This window comes from Trichosurus vulpecula, chromosome 4, assembly GCF_011100635.1.
Source record: "Trichosurus vulpecula isolate mTriVul1 chromosome 4, mTriVul1.pri, whole genome shotgun sequence".
Classification (NCBI taxonomy): domain Eukaryota; kingdom Metazoa; phylum Chordata; class Mammalia; order Diprotodontia; family Phalangeridae; genus Trichosurus; species Trichosurus vulpecula.
In genome coordinates, this window is record NC_050576.1 from 291,553,822 (window position 1) to 291,580,282 (window position 26,461).

Sequence of the window (26,461 nt, forward strand, 5' to 3'; positions counted from 1 at the left end):
CTTCTGTCATTTGTAAAATAAGGTTGTTGAACTCAATGTCCTCTAAGAATACTTCCTTGTTTAAATCTATGATCTTGTTATCACACCTATTTTATATTATTCATTTTTCCCCATATGACTTTATTCATAATGCATCTTTTTCAAATTAGTATTAGAATCCATAAGTAGATCACTGTATTTGTGATCTCATTAATGTAGGAAATAGTAATCCTCTCAATCAGTGCTGATTGCAACCTATCAATGCCTTCTTATTTTGTGAAGTTCTTGTCTGTTTTCTGCTTTAGATCCTCCCTACAAGATTTACCCAGCCTCCTAGTGGCTTTTCTCTGTGAATCTTTTTTTATTATTTTGGTTTTCTAGTACAGTATTTGGTCTGTTTAAATGTTATCTTTCACTTTTCCTACATGACTTGCCCGTTTCCTTTTTTTGATTATTTCTTCGTTAATATTCTCATACATCATCTTGTGAATAGAATACCTTTGATGACAACGGAGAAAGAAAATGTGGTGTTGTTTTTCCACAGGCAGATGAAAAGGTGAATAAATAAGTAAATAGTGGAGTAGGCACTTCATGTAGACAGTGAGTTGGGAGCAGAACCAAACATAAAGACAACAGTAGACTGGATCGCATTTGGCAAACTAAGTGATACACATCTCCATTGACATTTGAGACATCTGCAACTTTGATACTTTGGAAATTGGACAGTTCTAAGATTCATAACCATGCATTATTATGGGAGAGGATCTTTGAGTTTAAAAGATGAGTTTTTGTACTGGGAAGCAGTTTGGCGTTATTGAAATCATCTCTTAGTTTGCCAAATTAAATTTCCTCATCCACAAAATGAGCATGATAATATTACAAGTATATATCTCACAAGAATTTTTTTGTGAAAATCACAAAAATTTATGTAAAATGCTCTCAAAACTTTAAAGTACTGTATAAGTGCCACCTACCAGTAATATTTTAATGATATCTTTTGTCTTTATATTGCCTAGATTTCCCCCAACATTCCTCCCTTCCCTCTCCAAGAGTGCCATTTTTTTTTTTACAAAAAGGAAAAGATGAAGAAAAGAAGAAAAAAACCCAGCAAACCTGTCAGTAAATCAAAAAAAAAATGGACAGTGTATGCAGTTTTTCCACATTTGTGGCTCCCCCTACTTTTTGCATGGGAGGAGTTTCCTTTTCCATTGTTGTAGTCTTTGTGTATATTGTTAATATTAAGTTACATGGTTTATTTTTAAGCATTTTCTTTGATATGCTATGAAAGTGAAAATTATACCAAGACCTTAACACCAATTAAAACCAGCCATTAACCAAGCTTTGAAAGATAATCCATATTCTAATTAGTCAATCAAAAAGTATTTATTAAGGACTTACTCATATGACAGGCATGATTCTAGGTATTGTCATCTGCCTTTGAGGAGCTTATATTGTAATGGTGAGATAATAACATGGGTAAATGTGGTTTTATATATATATATATATATATACGTATATACATATACATATATGTATATAATGCACGTAAAAGATAATCTTAGAGGGGAAGGCACCAACAGCTGAGAGACTAGAAAAGGCCTTCTGTAGGAGGTGAAGTTTGACTTGAGTCTTGACTAAGGATTCTTTGAAGAGGAGGTTAAGAGGCAGAAGATTCCAGGAATTGACTACAGCCAGAGCAAAGGTAGCTACAGGAGATGGGGCACAGCAAGCAGTCCTGTATGCCTGAACCAGACAATAAATAGAGGAAGAAAGGGATGTATAAGATTATTGGAAACATAAGAAGGGACTTGAGTTTGAAATGTCAAACAGAGGAGTTTTTATTTAATCTTTGGGATTATAGGGAAACACTGGAGTTCATTGAGTAGGAGGATGACATAGTTGGAGCTGAGCTTTGTGGAAATCACTTGGCAACTGTGTGGGGAATGAATTGGAGAAGTGAAAGATTTGCCACCTATTAGGAGGCAATTACAATAGTCCAAGTGCGAAGTTATAAGGGTCAGAAGTATAGTTATGGCTGTGTAAGTGGGATGAAGGGGACATTCTTTGGGATATTGTGGAGACAGAAATAAAAAAAAGTTATAAATATTTGGGGTGAATCAGAATGAGATGTTGATAATGAGACCAAGATTGTAACCCTGACCGACTGGAAGGATAGGGGTGGGAGCTCTTGACAGTAATAGGGAAATTTTGGAAGAGATGTGAATTTTCAAGTCCTTTTTTGGATTTGATGAGTATAAGATGCTTACAAGACTTACAGTCTGAGGTGTCCCAATAGTTAGTTGATGTTTTGGGACTGGAGAGATCTATGTAAAGATGATAATTGCACCTGTGGGAGCTGATGAGACCAAGTGAAAGATTACAGAGAAAAAAGATGGCTCAAGATACAGTCTTGGGGTATAACTACAGTTAGGGGGCATGACATAGTTGAAGAACCAGCAAAGAAGACTGAGAAGTAGTTATACAAGAAGAAGAAGAGTTAAGAGATTAATATGAGGGTTTCTAGGAGGAGAAGGTGGTTATCATTATCAAATGCTACAGAGAGGTTAAGAAGGATGAAGATTGAGAAAAGTCCATTAGATTCAATAATCAATCAATCAGTCAGCATTTATTAAGCATCTATTATATGCCAAGCACTGTACAAAGTGCTGTGGGGGGAGAGGGAGAGAGAGAGAGAGAGAGAGAGAGAGAGAGAGAGAGAGAGAGAGAGAGAGAGAGAGAGAGAGAAAAGAGAGAAAAGACAGCCCCTGCCCTGCAGGAATTTACTGTCTAATAGAGGAGACAATGTGCAAACAAGTAGATATAAAACAGGCTATGTACAGGACAAATATGAAATAATTAAAAGAGGGAGAGCACTGGGATTAAGAGGGGTTGGGAAAGGCTTCCGATAAAAGATGGGACTTAAAGGAAGCCAAGGAAGGTCAGTAGTCAGGAGTGGAGGAGTAAGAGCTGGAGAAGTCAGGAGTGGATGGGATCTAGGGTACAAGTACAACAGAGGGACTAGCCCTGATGAGGAAATGGACCACCTCTTCTTCCAGACTAAAGGAGGAGATTATGGGAGATATCAGAGTTGTGATGAGAAGAGGGAGTTTGTGGAGACCAGTCTAGATTTCATCACTAAAGTAATAGGTGAAATTTTTAGGTGAGAACAGTGGGAGAGGGATTGGTTTGGAAACCTTGAGAGAGATTTCTAACAGGTTTTGTGGTGAGCGGGTTAGAGAATTAATTAGAGAGGAGTAAAGTGTTATCTTCCTGCTATGAGGGCCCATTTGAGAGTCAATAATTCTGTATTTCTCAAATGTTTCTATAAAGATGCAAGCTTTGAAGGTAACTGAAAGAGGAAGAAGCACAATGATGATTTTTCCCCCTAAATTTAATTTCCAAAATTCTTGATCTTAGATTTATGAGTTTGTTCATATTGCTATTTCCTTAATATGTTATTAGGGGGTAGTGGGCAAAAAGCCTTGTGTTCCATGTCATGTCAAGAAATCTAGAGGAAGTCTTTCCCCCACCCTTTAGTGCCCCTCCAACACTGGGTGGAGCACCTATTGCAGATATATAGGAGGATAGAGATTGTTCAATTCTCTGTTTGACATTATATGAAGGATGGCATTCTGATGATGGCAACTAGAATGCTAAAGGGCCTTGAGTTCATGCCATATGAGGAGCTGCTAGAAGAACTAAAGCCATTTAACTGGGAGTAGAGAAGATTTGAGGGACTACATGGTAAATGGCTTCAAATATTTTAAGGGCTATCAGATGGAAAAAGGATCAGACATGTCCTATTTGGTCCTAAAGGTCAGAACTAGAAGAAATCCAATTCAACACAATCCACATTTATTGAGTGCCTCCTGTGTATCAGGGCACTGTGCTAAGTTCTGGGGATACAATTAATAAAAGACAGTCCATGCTCTCAAGGAGCTTACAACCTAATGGAGGGAGACGACATACAAAAGGAGGCAAGAAAGTGAGGGACAACTGGACATACTTGGCATGGGGGACATCTTGTTTTAGGGAGTTGAAACCAGGCAGAGCAGTAAATGCAAAGTAGAGTGATCTGAGAGTCTAGTATCTGCCCTCTGTAAAGGAAGCTATTGGGAGGAGTTTGTTACTTTCTCCTCCAGCCTTCCAATCAGAAGGAAGAGGAGGCTGAAGTTGCACATTTAGGCTTAATGGGAAAACTTCCTAATTATTAGCACAGTCCAAAAGTGGAAAAGACTGCCTTAGGAATTAGTGGATTCTCGCTCATTGAAGGCTTTCAATTGGAGGTTGAATGGTCACTTAATGAGTATGCTGTAGACAGAATTCTTTTCCAGGTATGAGTTAGACTATCTGGCTACTGAAAACCTTTCCAACATTTAAAATTCTGTGATTCTGATTCTCTCTTATGTTATTTAGGTCCCAACATCAAAACTAAGCAATATTACCAGCCAAAAGGGAATTGACTTAATTCCTATATACTACTTTACTACATCTCAAAATACAAGGTTTATTTAATTAATGTTCATAAAACTTATTGAGATGTTATTCAAAGTATTACAGAAATGTAATGTAAAGTTGTTATAACTATATTTTTTAGAGGTTAGACAGGAGTGTTTATAATTTCAGGATTTTCTGATGCATGGAGGTAAAATCAATCTTGAATTATAATTCTAACTTTAGTTCATTAGCTAGGTTTCCCTCCTGTTAACTCAGTTTTTAGATTCCTACAATAGAAAATGGAGATTTTAAAGTTAACATGTGGGTTTTTTGATAGTATAACATTATTGTTATTATTGTAGTTCATGTTATGTTGAATAATTGTTTGACAGAGTATACCTGTTAATATCAATGCACCTCTTTTCATAACTCTGAGGTTATAGAATTAACCAAAGCAATGTTTTATTTCTTACACCTAGTTGAATTGGAAAGTCTTTTTTCCCCTTTTACTTTTCTCTGTAATTGCACTCATTGTAGGTTGTAAATTTCTGTCAGATTATAAGCTTCTCAAGAGTAAGGACTGTGTGTTTAATTTTATTTTATATATCTCCTAGCAAAGTGTCATGCATACTTGATTGTAGTTGGGAATGCAACATTCTTTTATTTTTTCTGTAATTAGTCTTCAGAACACAGGATATGTTACTTTTTGATGAAATATTTACTCAGAGAACACTTATAAATGATTCTGTGGGTGGATGGAATAAGGAGGAAAGAAGCCCTGAAAAAAGGAGGTCAATTAAAATGATCACAATCAAACACTTTTACAAAGGGTGAATTGAAGTGGTGTCTTTGATGGTTTGATACCCAAGTGATCTGGTCCGTCATAAACCTGTGAGTATGTTTAATTAAAAATGCAAACTTGACTACTCGCATATATGAAAGAAATTAACCATAGTGAAATCAGATTTTATAACAAAGTTAAATTCACATATAGTAATATGATGTCAACCTTTTCAACTTTAAACTGGAAAACAATTATTTTACTGTGGTCATATTACAGATAGTAGTAGAACATGGTAAGACAGTAAAATTGCCCAGTATTTTGTAATGCCTATTTTCTATCCAACCTGCAAATTATAATATTAAGCTAGTTGCTAAAGTAAGTGTTTTTGCTCATGTTGATGAGTCTATGAGTGTATTTGGCAAGGAGTCGGAGAATGATTAAAATGGAGAAGTTGTTTCTGCATACTTTGGATTAGGATATTCCTCTTAACAAATAAAACATGTCATTCAAAGCAGACAGATGATCGTGTCCAAATATGATTTTTTTTTGCATTTATGTTCAGGTGAAATATCATAATATAAATTTGTTGAGAATCACTGAAGAAAATACTAACAGTAAACATACAATGAATAAATTAGTGAAATAAAATAAGGAAAGAAAATGAAGGTTTTTTTCTTGTGAAATTTGCAAGAAATTAAGCAGTAATTTACTGTAATTACATGTCCTTGTAACATGTCCTTATATAATTTCAAGTATGCAAATTATTTAAAAGATTCTACTTGGTCAACAAAATTTGCAGTGCCCTCACCCAAACTCACCCCTAAAGTTTTCCCTACCCTTATATTTTCACCTTATCCAACAACATCATAGCCACCTAAAATGAATTCCTTGCATTGTGAAGTATGATATCCTTTAGACATTACATTAAACAGAGGAAATTTGTATCAAATATGTAAAATTTAGAAAATAGGATAGCCAAAGCATAGAAAATTGATTTTGGATCTGTGATCTGTGTTTTTTTTTTTTTAACGCAATCAGTGTTAAGTAACTTACCCAGAGTCACATGGCCCTAGTAAGTTATCTGAGGCCAGATTTGAACTCAGGTCCTCTTGATTCTAGGGCTGGTGCTCTCTCAACTTCACCACCTAGTTACCCCTTATAATCTGGTTCCATCCCCATCCCCCAGACCTTGGACGTTGCCCTTCCAGATCAGACCTGTAAGGGCAAGAAACAAGGACAGGGACCTCCAGAATAGAATGAGCAGTCCTTAGAGAACAACCTGTTGTAATTTTAAGCCAGGTGCTAAATGAAGTGTTTTTCTTAATAAAAGGATTGATGAGTTTCTGTGTGTATGTGGCAAAGAGGAGGAGAATGATTAAAATGGAGGAGTAGTTTCAGCATGTTTTGGACAACAGTGGGGAACCTATAGCCTTAAAACCACATGTGGCCCTCTAGGTCCTCTAGCGTGGCCCTTTGACTGAATTCACACTTTACAAAACAAATCCCAAAGAAAGTTTAGATTCAGTCAAAGGGCCACACTTGAGGACCTAGAGGGCCACATGTGGCTTCGAGGCCACAGGTTTCCCATCCCTGGTAGGCTATTCCTCTTTACAAATCATGCTGTGCAAAGCAGACAGATGAGCCTGTCCAAATAGGTATATTTGGAGCATGCCTATCTACTCTGTGCCAAATCTCTGTGTCAGTACAAGTGCTTATTTCCTGAAAACAGAGCCTTGTAGTCATACCTCTAGACATTTTCTTGGACTAGACTTTTGATTTTATTTATATAATGAATCCTTGATGAGGAACTTCCTTTCAGCAAAGGAGAGTGTTATCTGCTTCTCAGTTTATAATAGTAGAGAGTTGTGTGAGGTCACAGAGACAATAGGTGTCTGAGACAGGACTTGAATCTAAATCTTCTTGAATCCAAGACCAGCTATATCCATTCTGCTGTGCTGCTTCACCCCTAGGTATAGCCAGAAATTGTTGAATATGGTTCTTCAAACAATGTAAACATACCTTGACATAAGTTTCATGGAAGTACATGGCATCTTGATCATTCTTCATCTTGTGTGTAGTATATCACTGGCATTACTGCTTAAAATTTTTTTTGACGATGTGCTTCAGTAATTACAGGATACACACTTAACACTCTTCATGAGAAACTGAGGCACGTCGTCTTTTTTCTTCCCATGTTGCAGCTTGATTGGCTCTGAAAATATTTCTATAAACAAAATGTTTTATGTAGTATTTTTATATCTGCGATTATATTAGTGGTTGAAGTACATAGAAGATACATACACTTGTATAGTGTTAGATTTGTTAAAGCATTTTTGGAAATTATCCTTGGATAAGTAGCTTAACCTTTCTTGGCCTCAGTTTCCTCATTTTTAAAACAAGAGTGTGGTGAAAGATGATTTCTAAATTGTATTAAAGTTATATGATTTTGTAATTATTACAAAAAAGTGTTTGAGATTTTAATACATTCTGATTTTTTTTCCAGCAAAATGAAACAGGAACATAATGATCCCAGACCTATAGTTTTGAACATTATTAGTTTTTTTTCATGCTTTGAAAAAGTGTGTGTGTGTGTGTGTGTGCATGTTTCAGGCAAGGCTTAACCTGGGGAAATTAATAGCAAAGAAAGAATAACTGACTTATTAACTTTTTTTGAAAAAACTATTAACATTCTTTTTTTTTGAGTTCCAAATTGTCTCCTTCCCTCTAGTCCCTCCTCTACATATTGAGAAGGCAACTAAGATACCCATCATACATATGAAATCATGCAAAACATGTTTCCATATTAGCCATGTGGCCAAAACAAAACAAGAAAAGTAAAGAAAATGAAAAAAGTAGCTTCAATTTGCAATCGGAATTCATCAGTTCTATCTCTGGAGGTGGATAGCATTTTTCATCCTGAGGTTTTTTTTTAATTGTCTTGGATAGGTTGTATTGATATATACATATATATATACATATACATATGTATTTGTTATTTTCCCTTTCTGTCATGTTAGCCCATCTGATAGGTGTGAGTTGTTTTAATTAGCATTTCTCTAATCAATGGTGATTTAGAGCATTTTCTCACATGATTGTAGATAGCTTTGATTTCTTCTGAAAACTTATGCAGTTATTATAAATGGAATTTAATTTTATCTGTTCCTAGGTTTTGTTGATAATATATAGAAATGCTGATGATTTATATGGATTTATCTTCCATCCTTCCACTTTGCTAAAGTTGTTAATTGTTTCACCTCATTTTTTAGCTGATTGTCTAAGGTTCTATAAATATACCCTCAAATCATCTGCAAAGAGTGATAGTTTTATTTTCTTGTTGCCTATTCTTATTCCTTCAATTTCTTTTTTCTCGTCTTAATGCTATAGCTAATGTTTCTACTACAGTTTTTAATAATAGTGTTAATAATGTACATCCTTGCTTCACCCTTGATCTTATTGGGAAGGCTTCTAGTTTATCCCCATTATGGATAATTCTTGCTTTTGGTCTTAACATTTTTTAGAATATCTCCATTTATTTCTATCTCTTCTAGTGTTTTTAATGGGAATGGGCATTGTGTTTTGTCAAAAGTTAATTCTGGATCCATTGATATAATCATATAGTTTTGTTATTGATATAGTCAATTATGCTTACAGTTTTCCTAATATTTAACCAGCCTTGAATTCCTGGTATAAATCCCTCCTGATATTTGTGATATTGTGCTTTGGTCTCCTTGGTAGTATTTAAATTTTTTCACACAATACTCATTAGGGAAATTGGTCTATAATTTTCTTTTTCTGTTTTTGTTCTTTGTGGTTTAGGTATCAGCACCATATTTGTGTCATAAAAGGATTTTGCTAGGACTTCTTTGCCCATTTTCCCAAATAGTTTAAATAGTATTGTAATTAATTGTTTTTTAAAGTGTTTGGTAGAATTCACTTGTGAAATTATTGGTCCTGGTGATTTTTCCTTAGGGAGCTCATTTATGGATTTTTCAGTTTCTTTTTCTCAGATAGGGTTATTGACGCATTCTATTGCCTCTTCCATTGATTCTGGCAATTTATGGGGGGTTTTTTGCAAATATTCATTTCATTTAGTTTGTAAATTTTATTGGCATATAATTGGGCAAAAAAAGCTCCTATTAATAACTTTTATTTAATTTTCATTGGTGGTATATTCATCTTTTTCATTTTTGATACTGACAGTTTGGCTTCCTTTTTTTTAAGTCAAATTAACCAGTGGTTTATCTGTTTTATTTTTTCCATAAAACCAGGTCCTAATTTTATTTCTTAAATTTTTTTTTACTTTCAATTTTATTCATCTCTTTTCTGATTTTCAGGATTTCTGTTTTGATATTTGAGGATTTTTAATTAGTTCTTTTTTCTAGTTTTTTAAGTTGCACGCCCAGTTCATCAATCTATTCTCTCTTTTATTGATGTAATGCTGAGAGATATAAATTTTCCCCTAACTATTGCTTGGGCTACATCTAAAAAATTTTGATATATTGCCTCATTACTATCTTTGATGAAATTATTGATTGTTTCTATGATTTGCTCTTGGACCCCATCATTTTTTAGCATTAGATTGTTTAGTGTCTAATTTTAAATCTCTGCTTCCCAGGCCCTTCATTGAATGTAATATTTATTGCATTATGGTCTGAAATGGGTATGTTTAATATTTCTGCTTTTCTCCATTTGTTTGTGGGGTTTATATGTCCTAATATGTAGTCAGTTTTTATGACAGTGCTATATACAACTGAGAATAATATATGCTCATATCTATTTCCATTCACTTTTCTCCAGGGGTCCACTGTGTCTAACTTTTCTAAAATTTTATTCATCTTAACTTCTCTCTTATTTATTTTATAGTTATATTTATCTAGTTTTGAGAAGGATAAATTAAGGTCCCCCACTAGTATAGTTGTACTTTCTATCTCTTCCTGTAATTCATCTAACTTTTCCTTTAACAATTTGGATGCTTTGCCAGTTGGTTGTATATATGTTTAGAGTTGATATTATTTCATTATCTCTAGTACCTGATAGCAAAATATATTTTCCTTGTTATCTGCTTTAATTATAACTATTTTTGCTTTTACTTTGAGATCATGATTGCTACTCCTGCCTTTTTTACTTCAGCTAAAGCATAATGGTTTCTGCTCTAGCCCCTTGTTTTAACTGTGTGTTTTTGTTTCAAGTGTGTTTCTTGTAAACAACATATTGTTGAATTCTGCTTGAATTTGTTATGCTGTCTGCTTCTGTTTTGAAGAGTGAGTTCATCCTATTCACATTCAAAGTTATGATTGTGTATTTCCTTCCATCCTATTTTCTTTCATTTATTTTTCTCTCTTATCCTATCCAGACTCAAAAATCTTTTTTTTTTTTTTTTTTTTGCTTCTGACCACTGCCTCCTTTAATTGGATTTCCCTCTCACCCCAACCCCACCCTTTGTCTTAGTGCCTTCCCCTCCTACTTCTCTGTTGTGTTGGATGGATTTCTAAACCCAACTGAGTGTTGTGTGGAAACACACACTTATTTATTTGTTTGTTTGTTTGGTTTTTTTCTCTTTGAACCAGTTCAGATGAAAGTGCAGTTCAAGCATTGCTCGCCCTTCCCCCGTTTTCCACTCCATTATAAAAACTCTTTCTTGAATGTCTGTTTTATGTCAGATAATTTTCCCTATTCTTTCTCTCCTTTTCTCCTTCTTCTAGTGCATCTCTCTTTCTCACCCTTCCGTTCTTTTTTTGGAATCCCAACATAATAGACTCACACTTATCCCTTCTATGTAGACTCTTTTACATTTTAGAATTTAAATAGTTTAATCTTATTAAGTGCCTCATTATTTCTCACTCATGCTTACCTTTTTAGAGGCTTGTATTTGAGTCAGATTTTCTATTTGCCTCTTGTCTTTTCATTAGACTTGCCCAGATGGCCTCTATTTCATTAAATGTCCATTTTTCCCCCCTTCATATAGGGAAATACTCAGTTTTTCTGGAAATGTTATTCTTGGTTGTAATCCTAGCTCATTACCTTCTGGATTATCATATTCTAAATCAGGCCTACACAACATATGACTCACGGGTAGCTTTCAGCCTGCCAAAGGATTTCAGGTGGCCCACAAAAAATGTAAGGTTGCTATTGTGCACTCTCCTGTTTGTCATGTCACCCACAGCAATCAACAATTGTCAGTCTGTCTCTAGTCTAACCTTTCTGCAGCCTGAAGAAGCTTACCAGTTGTGCAGGTCTGTTCTAAGCCCTCTACTCCATTATCATGGTAGCTGTGAAATCTTATGTGATCCTAACTGTAGCTCCTCAGTATCTGAATGGTTTTTCTTTCTGGCTGCTTGTAATATTTTTCCTTGACCTGGGGGCTCTGAAATTTGTCAGTAATATTCCTGAAAGTTTTCATTTTCTCTTTTAGGAGGTCATTGGTGCATTCCCTCTGGTTCTAAGATATCTGGGCAGTTTTCCTTAATAATTTCTTGAAATATTATGTCTAGGATCTTTTTTTGATCAAGCTTTCAGATAGTCCAATAATTCCTAAATTTTATTCTCAATCTTTCTCAGGTCAGTTGTTTTTCATTTGAGATATTTCACTTTTCTATTTTTTTCATTCTTTTTACTTTATTTTATTGTTTCTTGATGTCTCATGGAATTGTCAGCTTCCGCTTGACCAGTTCTTACTTGTAAGAAATTATTTTCTTCAGTAAGGTTTGCACCTCTTTCTGTTTGGCCAAATCTGCTTTTTGAGGAGTTATTTTCTTCAGTATTTTTTGTGCCTGTTTTTTTTCAAGCTGTTGATCCTCTTTTCATAATTTTCTTGCATTATTTTTACTTCTTTCCCCAGTTTTTCCTCTAACATTCTTATTTGATGTTTAAAATCATTTTTTGTCTCTTTAAAAAATCTCTTTCTTTACCTCTTCTGGGAATTATTGCTTGGTTTTGTCCAATCTGTATTATTCTTTGAGGCTTTGCTTGTAGGTTTTCTCCTAAGTTTGTGTCTTGAGCTTTGCTATCATGATAATAGCTTTTTATGGCCAGGTTCTTTATTTGTTGCTCATTTTTTCAGACTGTTTATTCACTTTGAACTTTATGTTATGTTGAGCTATGCTTGCCTTTGAGGATGGGGTGTCAATGTCCTAAGCTTAGCACTTTTTCATTTTGCTGTTTCCTTAGCTGGTTCTAAGGGTCTGTAACTTTTGGGAACTTTCAAGGTGGTGTAATCCAGGGAAAGGTCTGATCACCACTCTCTTGTTTTGGGTTTTGATTCTTAAATTCCATTGCAATTGCAAGCACAGTTGCTCCTCCCCACCCTGGAACTGGGAACAGGACCTACGGCCCTTCCTCCCTGTCTGCCCAGAAACTGTGACCCCTAGGGTTCTTGCTCCCTTGTGACTTCAAGTGTTCCTCTCTGCCCTGGATCTTCATCCTGGAAGTGGGTAATGGGCAGGGGAGCTGCCAAATGGTGTCTGGTCTTGTACCTAGTACCTATGCTGGTGTTCCTTATAATCAATTTCTGTCCAGGTGTCCAATCCCATTACTGTCTCTAGGCAGTGAGAGCTCCCAGTATTGCTGTTGTACCTACTGCCTCCAAGGCTCGTAGCTGGTGTTGCCACTGGACTGTTCCTGGCCAGGCCTAACCCCAGTGCCACAGGCCTCTCTTTATGGTCTCTTATGTTGTCCTGGTTGGAAAAATGTTTCACTTTGACCTTTTAGTTCAGGCCTGCTCAGCCTGTGATCCATGGGCTGTAAGCAGCCCATGGGCACACCAAAGGATTCTGGGCTGCCTGTGAAAAATGTAGAAGCTGTTTTCCTCTACATTTTCTGTGGGCTGCCTGAAATTCTTCGGCAGGCTGCAGGTTGTGTGGGCCTGTTTTAGTTGACTATGCCAATTAAGAATTTGAATTGATACATTATTTTTAAATTATTTGGAGGGAAATGTTGGGAAAGTTTGGCTTGAATGCCCCCTCTACTCCACTATTTTGGTTCTGACTCCAAAAAATGTAACTTTGGAAGAGTGAAATTATGAGAAGAGAGATTTGAATAGTGATTAGTCAACAGGCATTTATTAAGCAGTTACTATAGTTATACCCCATGAGGTAATGAGCTGTTCCATATAAGTGCTTTTTCTCTTTTTAATTGAAGCCTGTACATCTTAAATGCCAAAAATTTTTTTAAATATTCATTATTCTTAATGGAATTAAAAATTTTTATTTCTTCTTTTATATATTTAATATAATTTAACCTTGTTTTGATGACTCAGGGTCATCATTATGAACATCAGTTATTGGAATGGGGTGTAATACAGTAATTCCCTCAGAGGCTATTCAGGTAAAACGAAACAGCCATACATACTTTAGTATTAAATGGTACAAACAGCCTTGCTCTTTGAGTTGCTTATGTTTTTTAAGGTTATTCTATTTTTCTCACTGCCAAGTTAATGCTTTTTGCTACTGTTGCTGTGTTAAAGTTGTGTCTAAAATAAGACACATTCTCTCACTTATCCTCAATCGCTCCTTGTCACCTGCTTCCCTCTTGCTTACAATCATGTCCTTGTCTCCCTCATCCTCAGAAAATCTTCCCTTGATCCTCAGTCCCTGCTAACCTTAATTGCATCTCTTCTGCCATTTGTGGCTAAACTACTTGAGAAGGCTGCCTGCAATAGGGGCTTCCCCTTCGCTTCTGCTCTCCTATTGTCTACAGTCTAACTCTCTACTCCTATGATCTAAAACTCTCCTAACTCTCTACAATCAGTTTCTGACTTCATTCCACTAAAATTACTCTCTCCAGTGTTAGCAATGATCTCTCATTTGCAAAAACCAATGGCCTTTTCTCCGTCCTCATCCTTCTTGACCTCTTTGGAGCTTTTTAACACTTGTTGACCACCCTCACTCCTCAGGTTTTTGTATCCTCAGTGCTTATCACAGTCCCTGACACATAGTGCTTAATAAAATGCTCACTGACTATGAAAAATGGACTGTGTGAATATGAAGCCTTGAGGCCTTTGCTGATTAGTAAATTAATAAAGTGAATGGTTTTTGTGGAATCCATTTTGCCCTCAGAAGTTTTATTTTTCTTACAGGTTCGCAGCTATGTTGTAGATGGTTGAGATTGCTAGATGTGATCTGTCAATGAGTGTTATTTTGCTTCTAGTCTAATTCATTAAACTATTTTATATAATAGCATAAGATTAGCATATAAGCACATATTTACATATATACAATTTAATATTTTCTTATACAATTTATACTTTTTAATAACATATACTATATAATTCTCAAATACTAATTATATATATGTGTATATATATATATTCATAGGCAGCCAAGGACTATAGAATTAAATTTTTAAAATTTGTTTTGTGACATATATATACATGTATACATATACATGTATATGATGTTCTTGCATCTAAGGATCTAAGCGGTAAGTACCTGATGAGGACATTAAGGTTTGTAAAAAAAAAAAAAGCATTGTATAACTTATTTTTACCATAGGAAAGAACAAATATGATTAGGATTTATGTTCTAAAATCAGTGAAAATAATGTAAATGACTTCTTCCTTTTGACTTCTATTGCTTCCAAATAAATGAAGTTTTAAACTTTGAAATAATGTTTGACTTTATCTTTTCTTTTGGGTTTAACGTGTTTTCAGATACAACATGAAATAAAAATGAAGTTTCAATGCATCAATCAGATTGTTATTTCTAATCATGATAATTATTTCACATGAGACATAACTATTTGCTTTTTTGAATAAGGTTTAATGTGTCAGAAATCTCAGTTAAACTTTCAAACTTTTCATTAAAAGCAATATATTTTGTTTAATGTTTTTATAATTATACATGTGCTTGTATTTGTCATTGTTGACTGTTTTACATTATAAATTCTCCAAGCACAGAGATATGATAATAAACTAACCTATGATAGATTTAAGTGTGGTAATCTGTGAGGCTATTATAATTTTATTGTGAAATTATGATTCTTCTATTATAAACCATTAAAAAAAACTAAATGTAAGATTAAATTTTGAAATGTTGCATATAGTTCCCAAGACAGTATAAATGTTCTTTGGCCATCCTTAGGTCTGTTTCTTACTTCTTGTTTAGCTTCTTTAGATTCTTGCTGTGGGTTAAGGAAGTGTGTGCGTGTGTGTGTGTGTGTGTGTGTGCGCGCGCGCGCGTGCGTGCGTGCGTGCATGTGTGTGTGTGTTTGTAGTAGTTTCCTTTCTGTGTCGATTAGTGTAGTTTATATGCTAAATCAGCTTCATTGAAAGGAATATAGTTTGCATATGGAATTAGACCAAAATCAGTCATTGTCAGTCACCTTAGGAACTGCAAAATATTGTGAATAATGTTTTATCTTTTTGTTACATGATAGAAAACAGTCTTGGCCATCTAACCCAAACATAAGTAGGGAATCTGTAAATTTGTTTTATTCAGTTACCTTGATTATAGATCTTATAACTATAGATATAGGTTATTGCTCTAGGGGCCATGTCATATAGTGGTTAGAATGCTGGATTTGGAATCAGGAAGTTTTGGTTTAAGTCCTCTCTCTGATAATGACCTCATTTTGTGACCACGAGCAAGTCATTAAATCTCTCAGAGCTTCCATCGTGAGTCTTTTGGAATTGTCTTGAATCATTATATTGCTGAGAAGAGCTACATCTATCGTAGTTGATCATTGCACAGTGTTACTGTAACTTTGTACAGTGTTCTCCTGGTTCTACTCCCTTCACTCAGCATTAGGTCATGTAAGTCTTTCCAGGTTTTTCTAAAATCTACGTGCTCATCATTTCTTATAGCACAATAACATTCCATTACATTTATATGCCACAACTTGTGGCCATTCCCCAATTGATGGGCATTCCCTCAATTTCCAATTCTTTGCCACCACAAAAAGAGCTGCTTTAAATATTTTTGTACATGTAGGTCCTTTCCCCTTTTTTATGATCTCTTTGGGATACAGAACTAGTGGTGGTATTGCTGGATCAAAGGGTGTGCACAGCTTAATTGCCCTTTGAGCATAGTTCCAAATTGCTCTCCAGAATGGTTGGATCAGTTCACAGTGCAACCAACAATGCATTAGTGTCCCAATTTTCCCACATAAAAGATAATGTTCTAACACTTTGGCTATTGGCTGAGTTGCATGTTTTTTTCAGACCCAAAGGATAGCCGGTTGTCAATCATCCATTGCCTCAGCTCCTCATTCTGGTTGCACTGGGTTCTGATGATAGTTTAGAGATATGTTTATACATAAACTAATTCGATCTCTTGACTAAACCCCATCTACATATCCATTTCCCTTCATTCCTAGACCTGTATTTTCATCAAATTATGCCTATTAAGAGTTATAATTTGAGAAAATATTTAATCAGTAGGAAAAGAAAACACAAGCATACCAATATTAGAGCATTAATTGCACATATATCAAACCACAGTTTTCAGTCAGGTCTGCTCTAATCCCTCTTCTTCCTGCACATCACTCTTCTACCCCTATCCCACATCCAAGTAGCAAGAAGGACAAAAACCCAGCAGTTCAGTTCTTGGTGGCTTACGGCTTCTGTCTCTTAGCTCTTCAGGAAGCTGAACAAAGGCAAATTAATACTCAAATGTAGTTTCTGCACTATTGAAAGAAAGAACCATTAGTTATTTGGGTATTTCCCCCAGACTCTTCATCAGCAGGTGCAGACAAGGGCAAGCATCATTTTCCATCTCCATGTCCCAAGACATTTTGCATCTGTAATGTACTTTTGTTAACTCGACTGCTCCTTTAGTGGTGCAATGAAGTCTGTTTAGTCTCTGCAAAGGGTAGTGGTCCTGCCTGGCTATTAAAGCTGAGATAAATAAAAGTGGCTGAATCAGTGGCTTTAGTCCTTATTATGTTTTTTTCCCCATTTTCTTTTTCTGTGTTTCATGATTTACAGTGAGGCAAACCACCTCAAGGCTTGTTCCACACCAGATCAAGTAATGACACGCAGCATTAGAGAGTTACAAAAAACACTGCACAAAATCTGAGTTTGAAGGGATCTCAGGCCATTTGTCCAACCTATACCTGGCATCTGGGTGGCATAGTGGGTAGAGTACTAGGCCAGGAGTCAGGAAGACTCATTTGACTGAGTTCAACTCCAGCTTCAGATACTTATTAGATGTATAACTCTGGAAAAGCCAGTTGCCCCTGTTGGCCTCAGTAAATGAGTTGGAGAAGGAAACAGCAAACCACTCTGGTATCTTTGTCAAGAAGATCCCAAATGGGGTCACAAAGTCAGACATGGCTGAAACAACAACAACAACACATTCCAGAACAAGGTTCTCCTTTTCAACATAACCCAACAAGTGGTCATCCAGAACTAAGCACAATACTCTAGAGTTGTTCTTTGTGCTTTTTATTGCATCTTTTAGATGCCGTCAAGTTCAGTCTAACTTGAGGTTTAAGCATTGAAACTATCATGAGTAAGATTTAGCAAAGGCAGAGTGAGCCACATTCTCTCCAAGCAAGATAAGATTTTATTAATAAGACACTAACCTTCTAATAAGAATGGGTCAATGGCTCTTCCTCAGTTTTAAACCAAAGACCCCAAGAAGAAGACTTAACTCATTTTTATAAGGTGAGAACAAAGAACAGAGCCTAGTAGGTGACATCATGGGGTTGAAGATGACATGATTGGCTACATAGCTGAGGCATGGGAAATAATATGATAGGTTGGAAGTTGGAAATGAAGGGCTGGCAATGGTGCCTCTCCTTCTGTCCTGTGACTAAGTGTTAATTGTTTGAGTTCACCTGCAAGGTTAAAAGGTAGTGTGCAAGACTGCTTTGGATAGCAAACCCGATATCCTTGAAGGATGGTTTCTGTGGTGTAAAGATGCTAGACCCAGCTCCCTGATGTCCACCAGCATCTGTTAAATACAGCAGAATTCCTTGAGGAAAGAATAGAACAGTGATAGCAGAAGAGCTGGAGTTCTGAACTTAACTCACTACAGAGCAGTTGAATTTCTGCACTGAGTTCAGAGACAAAGAACCATGATTTAGGCAGTTATAGAACAAAACCAATTAATTGTAAATAAGATCAATAAAAATGATACAGAATTACTTTAATCCTCTCAAAACTCATTTATGCAGTTCTCTCAGTATCTAGTACTCATTTATGCAAACACTCTGTGGTTTCATGGATATATTCCTTCAAGCAATGCAGATCTCAGCCCATTCGTGCCTATCCATCCTACACAACTCTTGTTAATATCCTTCCCTCAGTTTGTTACAGACAATCTAACCAGTATTCTGTGGGCCTTTTTTACTTTCTTTTGACATTTTGAAGATGCTAGTGCATTATGTAGGATGTCCGTCATGTCTTCTTCACCCTCTCCATGAAATCAGCCTTTCTTCTTTTTCTTATCACATGTAATCTTTCATCATATTCAACATACACCCTTTCTCCTTTGTATTCCCTCATTTGTAATGTAAAGCTACAACATGTTACAAACCCACTTCTCACACCTACCTTTCCATTGCACTTTGGGAGATCCTTAATTATGAATGTTTTGAAACTGTAGTATTCCATGACCTATAAGTATACAACACCAGAAGAAGAATATTGATATTTAAAAAGATAGATCTTTGTTTCAGTGAAGTTGGATATACTAAAATCATTTTGCAGCACCCCAAAGACAATCTAACTTACTCTCCTCAATTCTGGGCCCAGCTGATCTATCATCCATCCATCCATCCATCCATCCATCTATCTATCCATCTATCTATCCCCAATATTTAGCACAATGCTAGGCACATAGTAGGCACTTAATCTGTATTAACTATCAGCTACCTATCTACATAAATGGACAAACTCCTTAGGTTATCAGTTCAACTGCATATAGTCTGGACAATAGGCATTCTTTACCAACTCAAGTTTTCCTGTGTAGATGGTTAGGCCAAACTCTTTTAGACTGTTTGTAGATCTCATTCAGGGATTAATAGAATTTAATTACCACAATATTTTCTGTAAAGAGGAATATCTGGAGAGGTTCATCATCTATAGAAAACTCCTCATTGACTTGAGCAATGTGAGCCCATATTTCTTCCTTATCCCTTGATATTAATGATCAGAGAGTTGTTGAACAAGGCCATTTCTGTTGCTTTATTTTTCACAGAATCTTATGTAACTTTGGTATGTCCATGAGACATATCCTGTTGAATGAGAACATTTAAGGCAACATTTTGTTTTACTGAATCAAATAATTTAATCATCAACAGATAAGCACAGCACAACTTGTATTCTCCATATTTTTTCAGCCAATTGTGTGATGATAAAGATTTGGTCTAGACTCTATAATAGCACTTGAAAGAACATGTTTATTCCCTTCTATTACCTCATCAAGGATGCCTTTGATGTGTGTATAGATTATGCTCAGACAAATATCATAAAGATGGCAAAAGCATTTTGGTCAGTGATTATTATGTTCTCCCAGTCTCCTTTTTTAAAAAAAGTTATATGGTACAACATGTTTTCTGTATCTTCCTGTCTTCCCCTCCTGAATATTCCTTGAAAATTGACACTCTTCAAAACTGTATCATCTTGACACCAATGTCTGTACTTGGTTTAATCTTGATTTTTCCATTTTTAGTTTCTTCCCTGTCCTTTCTCTTTCCTACAAAAGCACTTCTGGGCTCATGATATTAAAATTGTAATTATGGTTTCACTTGATAGTGAAAAGAGTTTGTGATGCCAGTTTTTGAATATCTTTTTTTATCTTTTGTCTCTATGTTATTGTCTTTCAATTTCACTCTTAAGTGCCTTCAGGATGACTTTGCTTACTAAGGTCTTGAAACTGCATTTTCCCTTTATTGCTTATTACTGGTTTATAGGGCAGTATTAGTCATGATCTTCCATCATCTCTTTAAAATTTTATAAGTAAGTTTATATTATAAAGTGGTATTGCTCTTGGTTCCTACCTCTTTTCTTGACAAGTAAATGAAGAGTCTTTTGACTAAGGCAGTTTTTAGGTTCTTTTGGTCTCCTTGTTAAGGCAGTTGGTTTACATCAGTTAATTTCCATGCGAAACTGCTATCATTTGAATTGATGTCCTTTCCTCCTGGCAGCTAGGTGACTCAGTGGATAGAACATTGGGTTGGGAGTCTGGAAGACTCAAGTCTGGCCTCAGACACTTAGTAGCTGTGTGGCCCTGGGCAAGTCACTTAACCTCTATTTGACTTAGTCCACTGGAGAAGGAAATGGCAAACCACTCCAGTATCCTTGCCAAGAAACCCCTAAGGACAGTATGGTTCATGGGCTTGCAAAGAGTCAGATACACAATTAAACAAGAACCTTCCTATTTTTTGTAATCATTAATTTAAATAATTGAAGTTGAGGTTGTTTAAATTGCATACCATATCTTTTTCTCATTTTCATTCTGTCTTTGAATGATTTTTTATCATTGCCTTATCACAATGGTGGTATGACTATATATGGACAACTGATTAAGCAATTGTTCCCACCGCAAGGAGCAATTTTCTGTCAGATAAAATATGCTCAATTTTATTTTATTTTTGATGCTAGATAAAACATGGATTAACCCTTTATGTGCAAGACAATGTACTTATGTGCTGGAGATACAAATATAAACAAACCAGACAGTCCCTGCCCTCAAGGAACTTACATTCTAATAGGAGAAGGTAACACATAAAGGGGAGCTGAAAAGCTGGGAGGCAGGGAGGATAGGCCATTGCCAAGGAAGTCCAAACAGTAGAGTTGTGACTAAAATGGACCCTCTCCTGAAATAGTGTTCTGTGCAAGGATTTCATATCAGGAGAATGGGGCCTTGGAACAGAGGTTGGTGCTATTCAGTGCTTCCTATGTTGAATGCCTTTCAATTATTTTCTCAAAGAAAATATTCCTAATGTTTAGGTGTGAGATTTCTGTGTAGGCTAAAAGTCTTTGGCTTCTCTCATTTCTTACTCTTGAACCATATTTTTTACTAACCTCACCAATTCCCACCTTTGCACTGAAGTTACAAGTATAAAAATATATTTTTATTTCATTTGCAGAGTCTTAGGAAGCTCTTTGTATAATTTCTTTACCTCTTTGTTTTCCTCAACAAATGTTGGCTCGTAAGTTTACATTTGCTTTCATAGTGACCTTTTAGCAAATTCTTACAAGCACAACAATACAAGATAACCAGATTCCCCATGAAATGAGGATTCTTGTTGTCTTTGGAAAAATGATAAAATAAACTCCAACACTTTTATTTAGTTATTTTTCCTAAGAGAAGCTACGATCCCTCCTATTTAGCTATACCTTCCTTCTCTGTCTTCCAAGTTCACTTACAGTGAAAATGTTGAGATTAATATAGTTCATATCCTCCAATAATTTTAAATTTGTTGGTCACTGAATAGAGAGCTTGTGTTTAGAGTATAAACAGCTAAGTAAATGTTGTATGGATGGTCTAGAAACTGATTTTTAGCACCCTCTACTTCCTTTTACACCACTGCAAAAGTGGAAATTGTTTACACAAGATTCCTTTCATGGGATACCACGGCCAAAGAAGTCATTACCAAGTGGCCAATCTACTGGTGATGACCCTTTGCATGTTTAATTAAGCTAGTCAGAGCAGAAATTCTATAATCACATATAGTGTTCTTCTACATTCATAGGATCATAATTCCAAAGCTAGAAGTGACCTCTTACATATTTTCATTCTTCCCATCTAGTATCAATGGGTTTTAACCAGTTGATGGTCTAATTGCACATGATACCTGATTCTAGAATGATTCCTTGGTGTATATATGTGTGTATAGGTATATGTGTATATGCATAGATAGGTATATGTATATATATATACACATGTAGAAAATATATACAAAATTAGTAATTTGGAGGCATGGGGGAGGAGAGAAATAGTAGCAAGAGAGATCAGGAAAGGTTTTGTGTAGGCGGTGCTTAAGTTAGATTTGAAGTGAACTAAGGATTTTAAGAGGCAGAGGTGAGGAGGAAGAATATTTTAGGCATGTGAGATATAGCCTGTGAAAAATATGGTGGTAGGAAGTAGAATTTCCTTTGGGAAGAACATCAGGATGATAAGAGTGTGTGAAGGGTAGAGACATATAAAGAGGCTGTACAGGTAGGTTGGGGCCAAGTTGTGAAAGGCTGTAAATGCCAAACTAGGAGTTTCTATTTGATCTTAGAGGTAATAGAGTTAATGGAGCTTATTGTCCAATTTATTATCCAGTAAGTCAGCAAGTATTTTAAAAACTCCCATCATATGCCAAGCACTGTGATAGTTGCTGACAATACAAAGACAAAAATGAAACAGTCCCTCTCCTCAAGAAGTTTACATTCTAATGGGGTAACAACATGTACCTATATAAACTTAGAGAAGGTTCATACAAATACATACAAAGTTATTTAGGGGGGAAAACACTAGCAGTTGGGTAGATCAGGAAAGGTTTCATTTGTGAAGGTAGTGCCTACCATCTCCCTCCATGCTGCCTGCACATATGGCCATCCTTAAAAATCTCCTCGCTTCTTCCTACCATCCTTGATAGTCATTGTCCTATGTCTCTCCTCCCTTTTGTGGCTAAGCTCCATCCTCTTGAGTACTCTCTTCTCTAGGTTTTCATGACATTGCTCTTTAATGGTTCTCCTCTTGTCTAGCTGACCACCCCTCAGTCTCTTTAGCTGGTTCTTCATCCTTGTCATATTTATTAGCTGTAAATTTCCTGCACACCTCTGTCTTGGGCCCTTTTCTCTTTTCCTTCTATTCTATCTCACTTGGTGACCTCATCAACTCCCATGGGTTCAATTATCACTTCTATGCAGACAGTTCCCATGCATCACCAACCACCCTAATGAATGTCCCATAAATATCTTGGACTCGAACAGAACTCCAAAACAGAACTAATTTTCTTTCCTTCTAAATCTTCCCCTTTTCAAAATTTCCCTATTCCTGTCAAGGGTGCCAGCGTTCTAGTCACCTTGACTCCTACCTTCAGTGTCATCCTTAAATGCTCACTCTCACCCCACTTAACCAAATGATTGGCAAAGCTTGTCAGTTTTTACCTTTACAGCATCTCATTTATATATCCCCTTCTTTCCACTCACACAGCCTCCCCACTCTTTCAGACCCTCATTGCCTCTTGCCTAGATTGTTACAATGGCTTTCTCCCTGGTCTCCCTGTCTCAAGTCTCTGTCCACTTCAGTCCATCCACTACTCAGCCGCCAGGGTGATTTTTTTTCTAGTGTATGTCTGACCATGTTACCCCCTGCTCAATGAGCTCCAGTGGTTTCTGTTACCTCTGGATCATATATGAAGCCTTCTGTTTGGCGCTTAAAGCCCTTCATGTCCTGGCCCTTTCCTACTTTTTTAGTCTTCTTACATTTTACTCTCTTCCATGAACCCTGTGATTCAGCCACATTGGCCCACTGTCAGTTCCTTTGAATTCGACAGTCCATCTCCCATCTCTCTGCTTTTGCACTGGTTGTCCTCCAAGCCAGGAATGCTCTGCTCCTTTCCCTCCACTTGTAAGAAGTCTCTTACTTCCTATAAAACTCAGCTTAAATTCCACCTTTTTCAGTAGGCCTTTCGTTGTTTCTAAGCTTTTAATCTCTTCTCTCAGAGTACCATATGTAGCTAGTTATTGTATGTATCTAGTTACTAGTCTTCTCCATTATAAGGTACATTCTTCAAGAGCAGAAACTTTTTTGCCTTTTAAAAAATTAAATTTGGTTTTAATTTTTTAATAGTGAAAATTTATTTTCTCTTCCCCATTAGAAAAAAACTCACTCCTGACAGAAGGTGGGTAGCTTCATCATAGTTCCCTAGACTCATGAATGGTCATTGCATTCATCAGAGTTGATTAGGCTTTCAATTGTTTGTTTTTACGGCATTGTTGATATTATATAAATTATTCTCCTGGCCTGCTCACTTCAAACTACATCAGTTCATACAAATCTTTCCAGGTTTTTCCTAAAACTGTCCTTTTCATCATTTCTTATGGCACAATAATATTCCTATACCGTAAGAATAATATTCACATACCATAATTTGTTCAACCATTCCCTAGTACATGAGCACTGGCTAACTTAGTTTACAATTCTTTCTTTTTACAAAAAAGAGCCACTTTGCAGGATGGGCCCTTTTCCTCTTTCTTTGATATTTTTGAGGTGTAATTTGCTTTTCTTTGTATCCTCAGCACTTACCACAGTGCCTGGTACATAGTAAGTGCTTAAAATATGATTGTTGATTGGCTGACACATTTATTGTTATAGGAAATAAAAGGAGGCAGATACCCATTTCCATCATTAGCCATTTTTAAAGTCTTGCCATTGTAAGTCATATAATAATTATTTGGTCTAGAGAAGTTTTTGTTTCATAGGAGAAAAAAAGAAGTGGAAGTGATTTTTATAACACCAACATGTCAGTAGTAGGAGTGAAATTGGAATTTTTAATACCTAATTACTTTCTCTCAATTCTACCACTAACCATCATAACAGGATTAACTAGCATTGGTTTTCTGCAGTTGTAATAGAGTTAAGGCAATTTAAATTTAGTTTTCTTTTTCCTTTTTGTCTGATTTTTTCCCCAATTATTTCATGGCATTTCAGTGCTTCAGAGAATTTAGATGAGCTCTCTTCCTCCAGTAGCTGGTTACTTAACCAGAAGCACATTAAGAAAAGGAGAAAAGACAGAACAAGACTGAGATCTCCATCCTTGACTCTCATGAGCACAGCAGCCCGAACAAGGCCACTCCAGAGTTTCCACAAACGAAAGCTCTACAGATTGAGCCCTGCTTGTTATTGGATTCCAAAGGTAAGATTATTTTTGGTGAGAAGACATAAACAGAGATATCAACATTTGTACATATCATATAAGATAGGATACTCATTGTACACAATTTAAAAAGAAATCATTACTCATTCAGCGTGGTTTAGTGGTCAGACTTGGATTTGGAATCAAAGATTTGAGTTCTAATTCTGACTCAGCTACTTACTAACTGTATGATCTTGGGAAACCCTTTTGGGACTTTATCTATAAAATAAGGTTGTTAAACTAGATGATATATAAGGGCCCTTTGATCTTTGGGTCCTAAGATCCAGAAAGGGTTAGCCTTGATTGCCTTCAGAAATCACAGGGGATTCTGATTGGAGCCATAGGCCAGTGGCTGGATAAGAAAGACCTTAGAAAGACCTGGGTTTAGGTCTCACCTCTGAGATATACCGGCCACATGACCCTAAGCAAATCACTCCAGACACATTTCACTTTCCACGTACTCCACATTTTGCAGGAGGACTTTCTTGGTTCTTCCTTCTCCTCCCTCCAGCCACCCTAACAAGTGCCTTGCCTCTGAGACTACCTTCCATCTACTCTTAATATATCTGATATATGAACATTGTGATTTTCATGTTGTATCTTCCATTAGAATGTGTGCTTCTTGAGGACAGGGATCATGTTTTGTGCCTTTCACATGTCCCTGGTAGTGAGCACAGGGCCTGGTACATAGTGCTTAATAAATGCTTGTTGACTTATTGACTGACTTAACTTTTTAATGCCACAGAGATTCTTTCACTGTAAGTTGCAGAACAGTTGCCAGTTTGTATTGATAGAGGCAATTTCTTTTCTGGACCACACCAATGAAATTACAGTTTCCCCTAGACACCTCTTCCCTCCGTGTACTTTCTGTGGCAAAAAAAAAAAAAAAAATTACCACCTCCATTTTGTGTTGAAGTGATTTGCGCAGCACCATTTGTCAGTTGTTGATTGCACAGATCCCTTGCTTGCCCTCCTGGGCACTGTAGAGCACAAATGAATCTGTATTACACTCCCTGTTTCTTCCTTCATCTGATTCTTTTTTTTTTTTTTTGAGGGGGGGGAAGGCAAGGCAATTGGGGTTAAGTGACTTGCCTCAGGTCACACAGCTAAGTCAGTGTGTCAAGTGTCTGAGGTCAGATTTGAACATAGGTCCTCCTGACCCCAGGGCTGGTGACGTACTCACTGCGCCACCTAGCTGGCTCAGCTTCCGCCTGTTTCTTGTACTCAACAGGAAAAAAACTGAGTTCTAGTATTCAGTTTCTTTGCTCTCATTACTACCTGGCTAGTTTCTACCTACTTGCCTCCTACTTTTTCTTCCTAAGTATCAACTTCATTGTTTTTCAGACTGAATGTCTTCCAATTTGCATTCTAGTTGTCCTCGTTGCATCTTTCTGGGTCCCCAATTACCTACCAGATTAGCCATCCTCTGGCTCCTCTAGTAACACTGCTATGTGGACTGTGCCCTTG

General features: G+C 36.3%; 1 protein-coding gene across 3 annotated transcripts in view; it reads left to right on the forward strand.

Annotated features, from left to right (window-relative positions):
- The window catches only part of KANSL1L (KAT8 regulatory NSL complex subunit 1 like), a 159,459-nt gene that overhangs the window by 74,837 nt on the left and 58,161 nt on the right, over nucleotides 1–26,461 (forward strand). For all 3 annotated transcript variants that reach the window (XM_036753199.1, XM_036753198.1, XM_036753197.1), the window contains exon 5: nucleotides 24,790–24,994. In XM_036753199.1, the coding sequence (XP_036609094.1) occupies nucleotides 24,790–24,994 (205 nt within the window). The remainder of the gene's footprint in view (nucleotides 1–24,789; nucleotides 24,995–26,461) is intronic.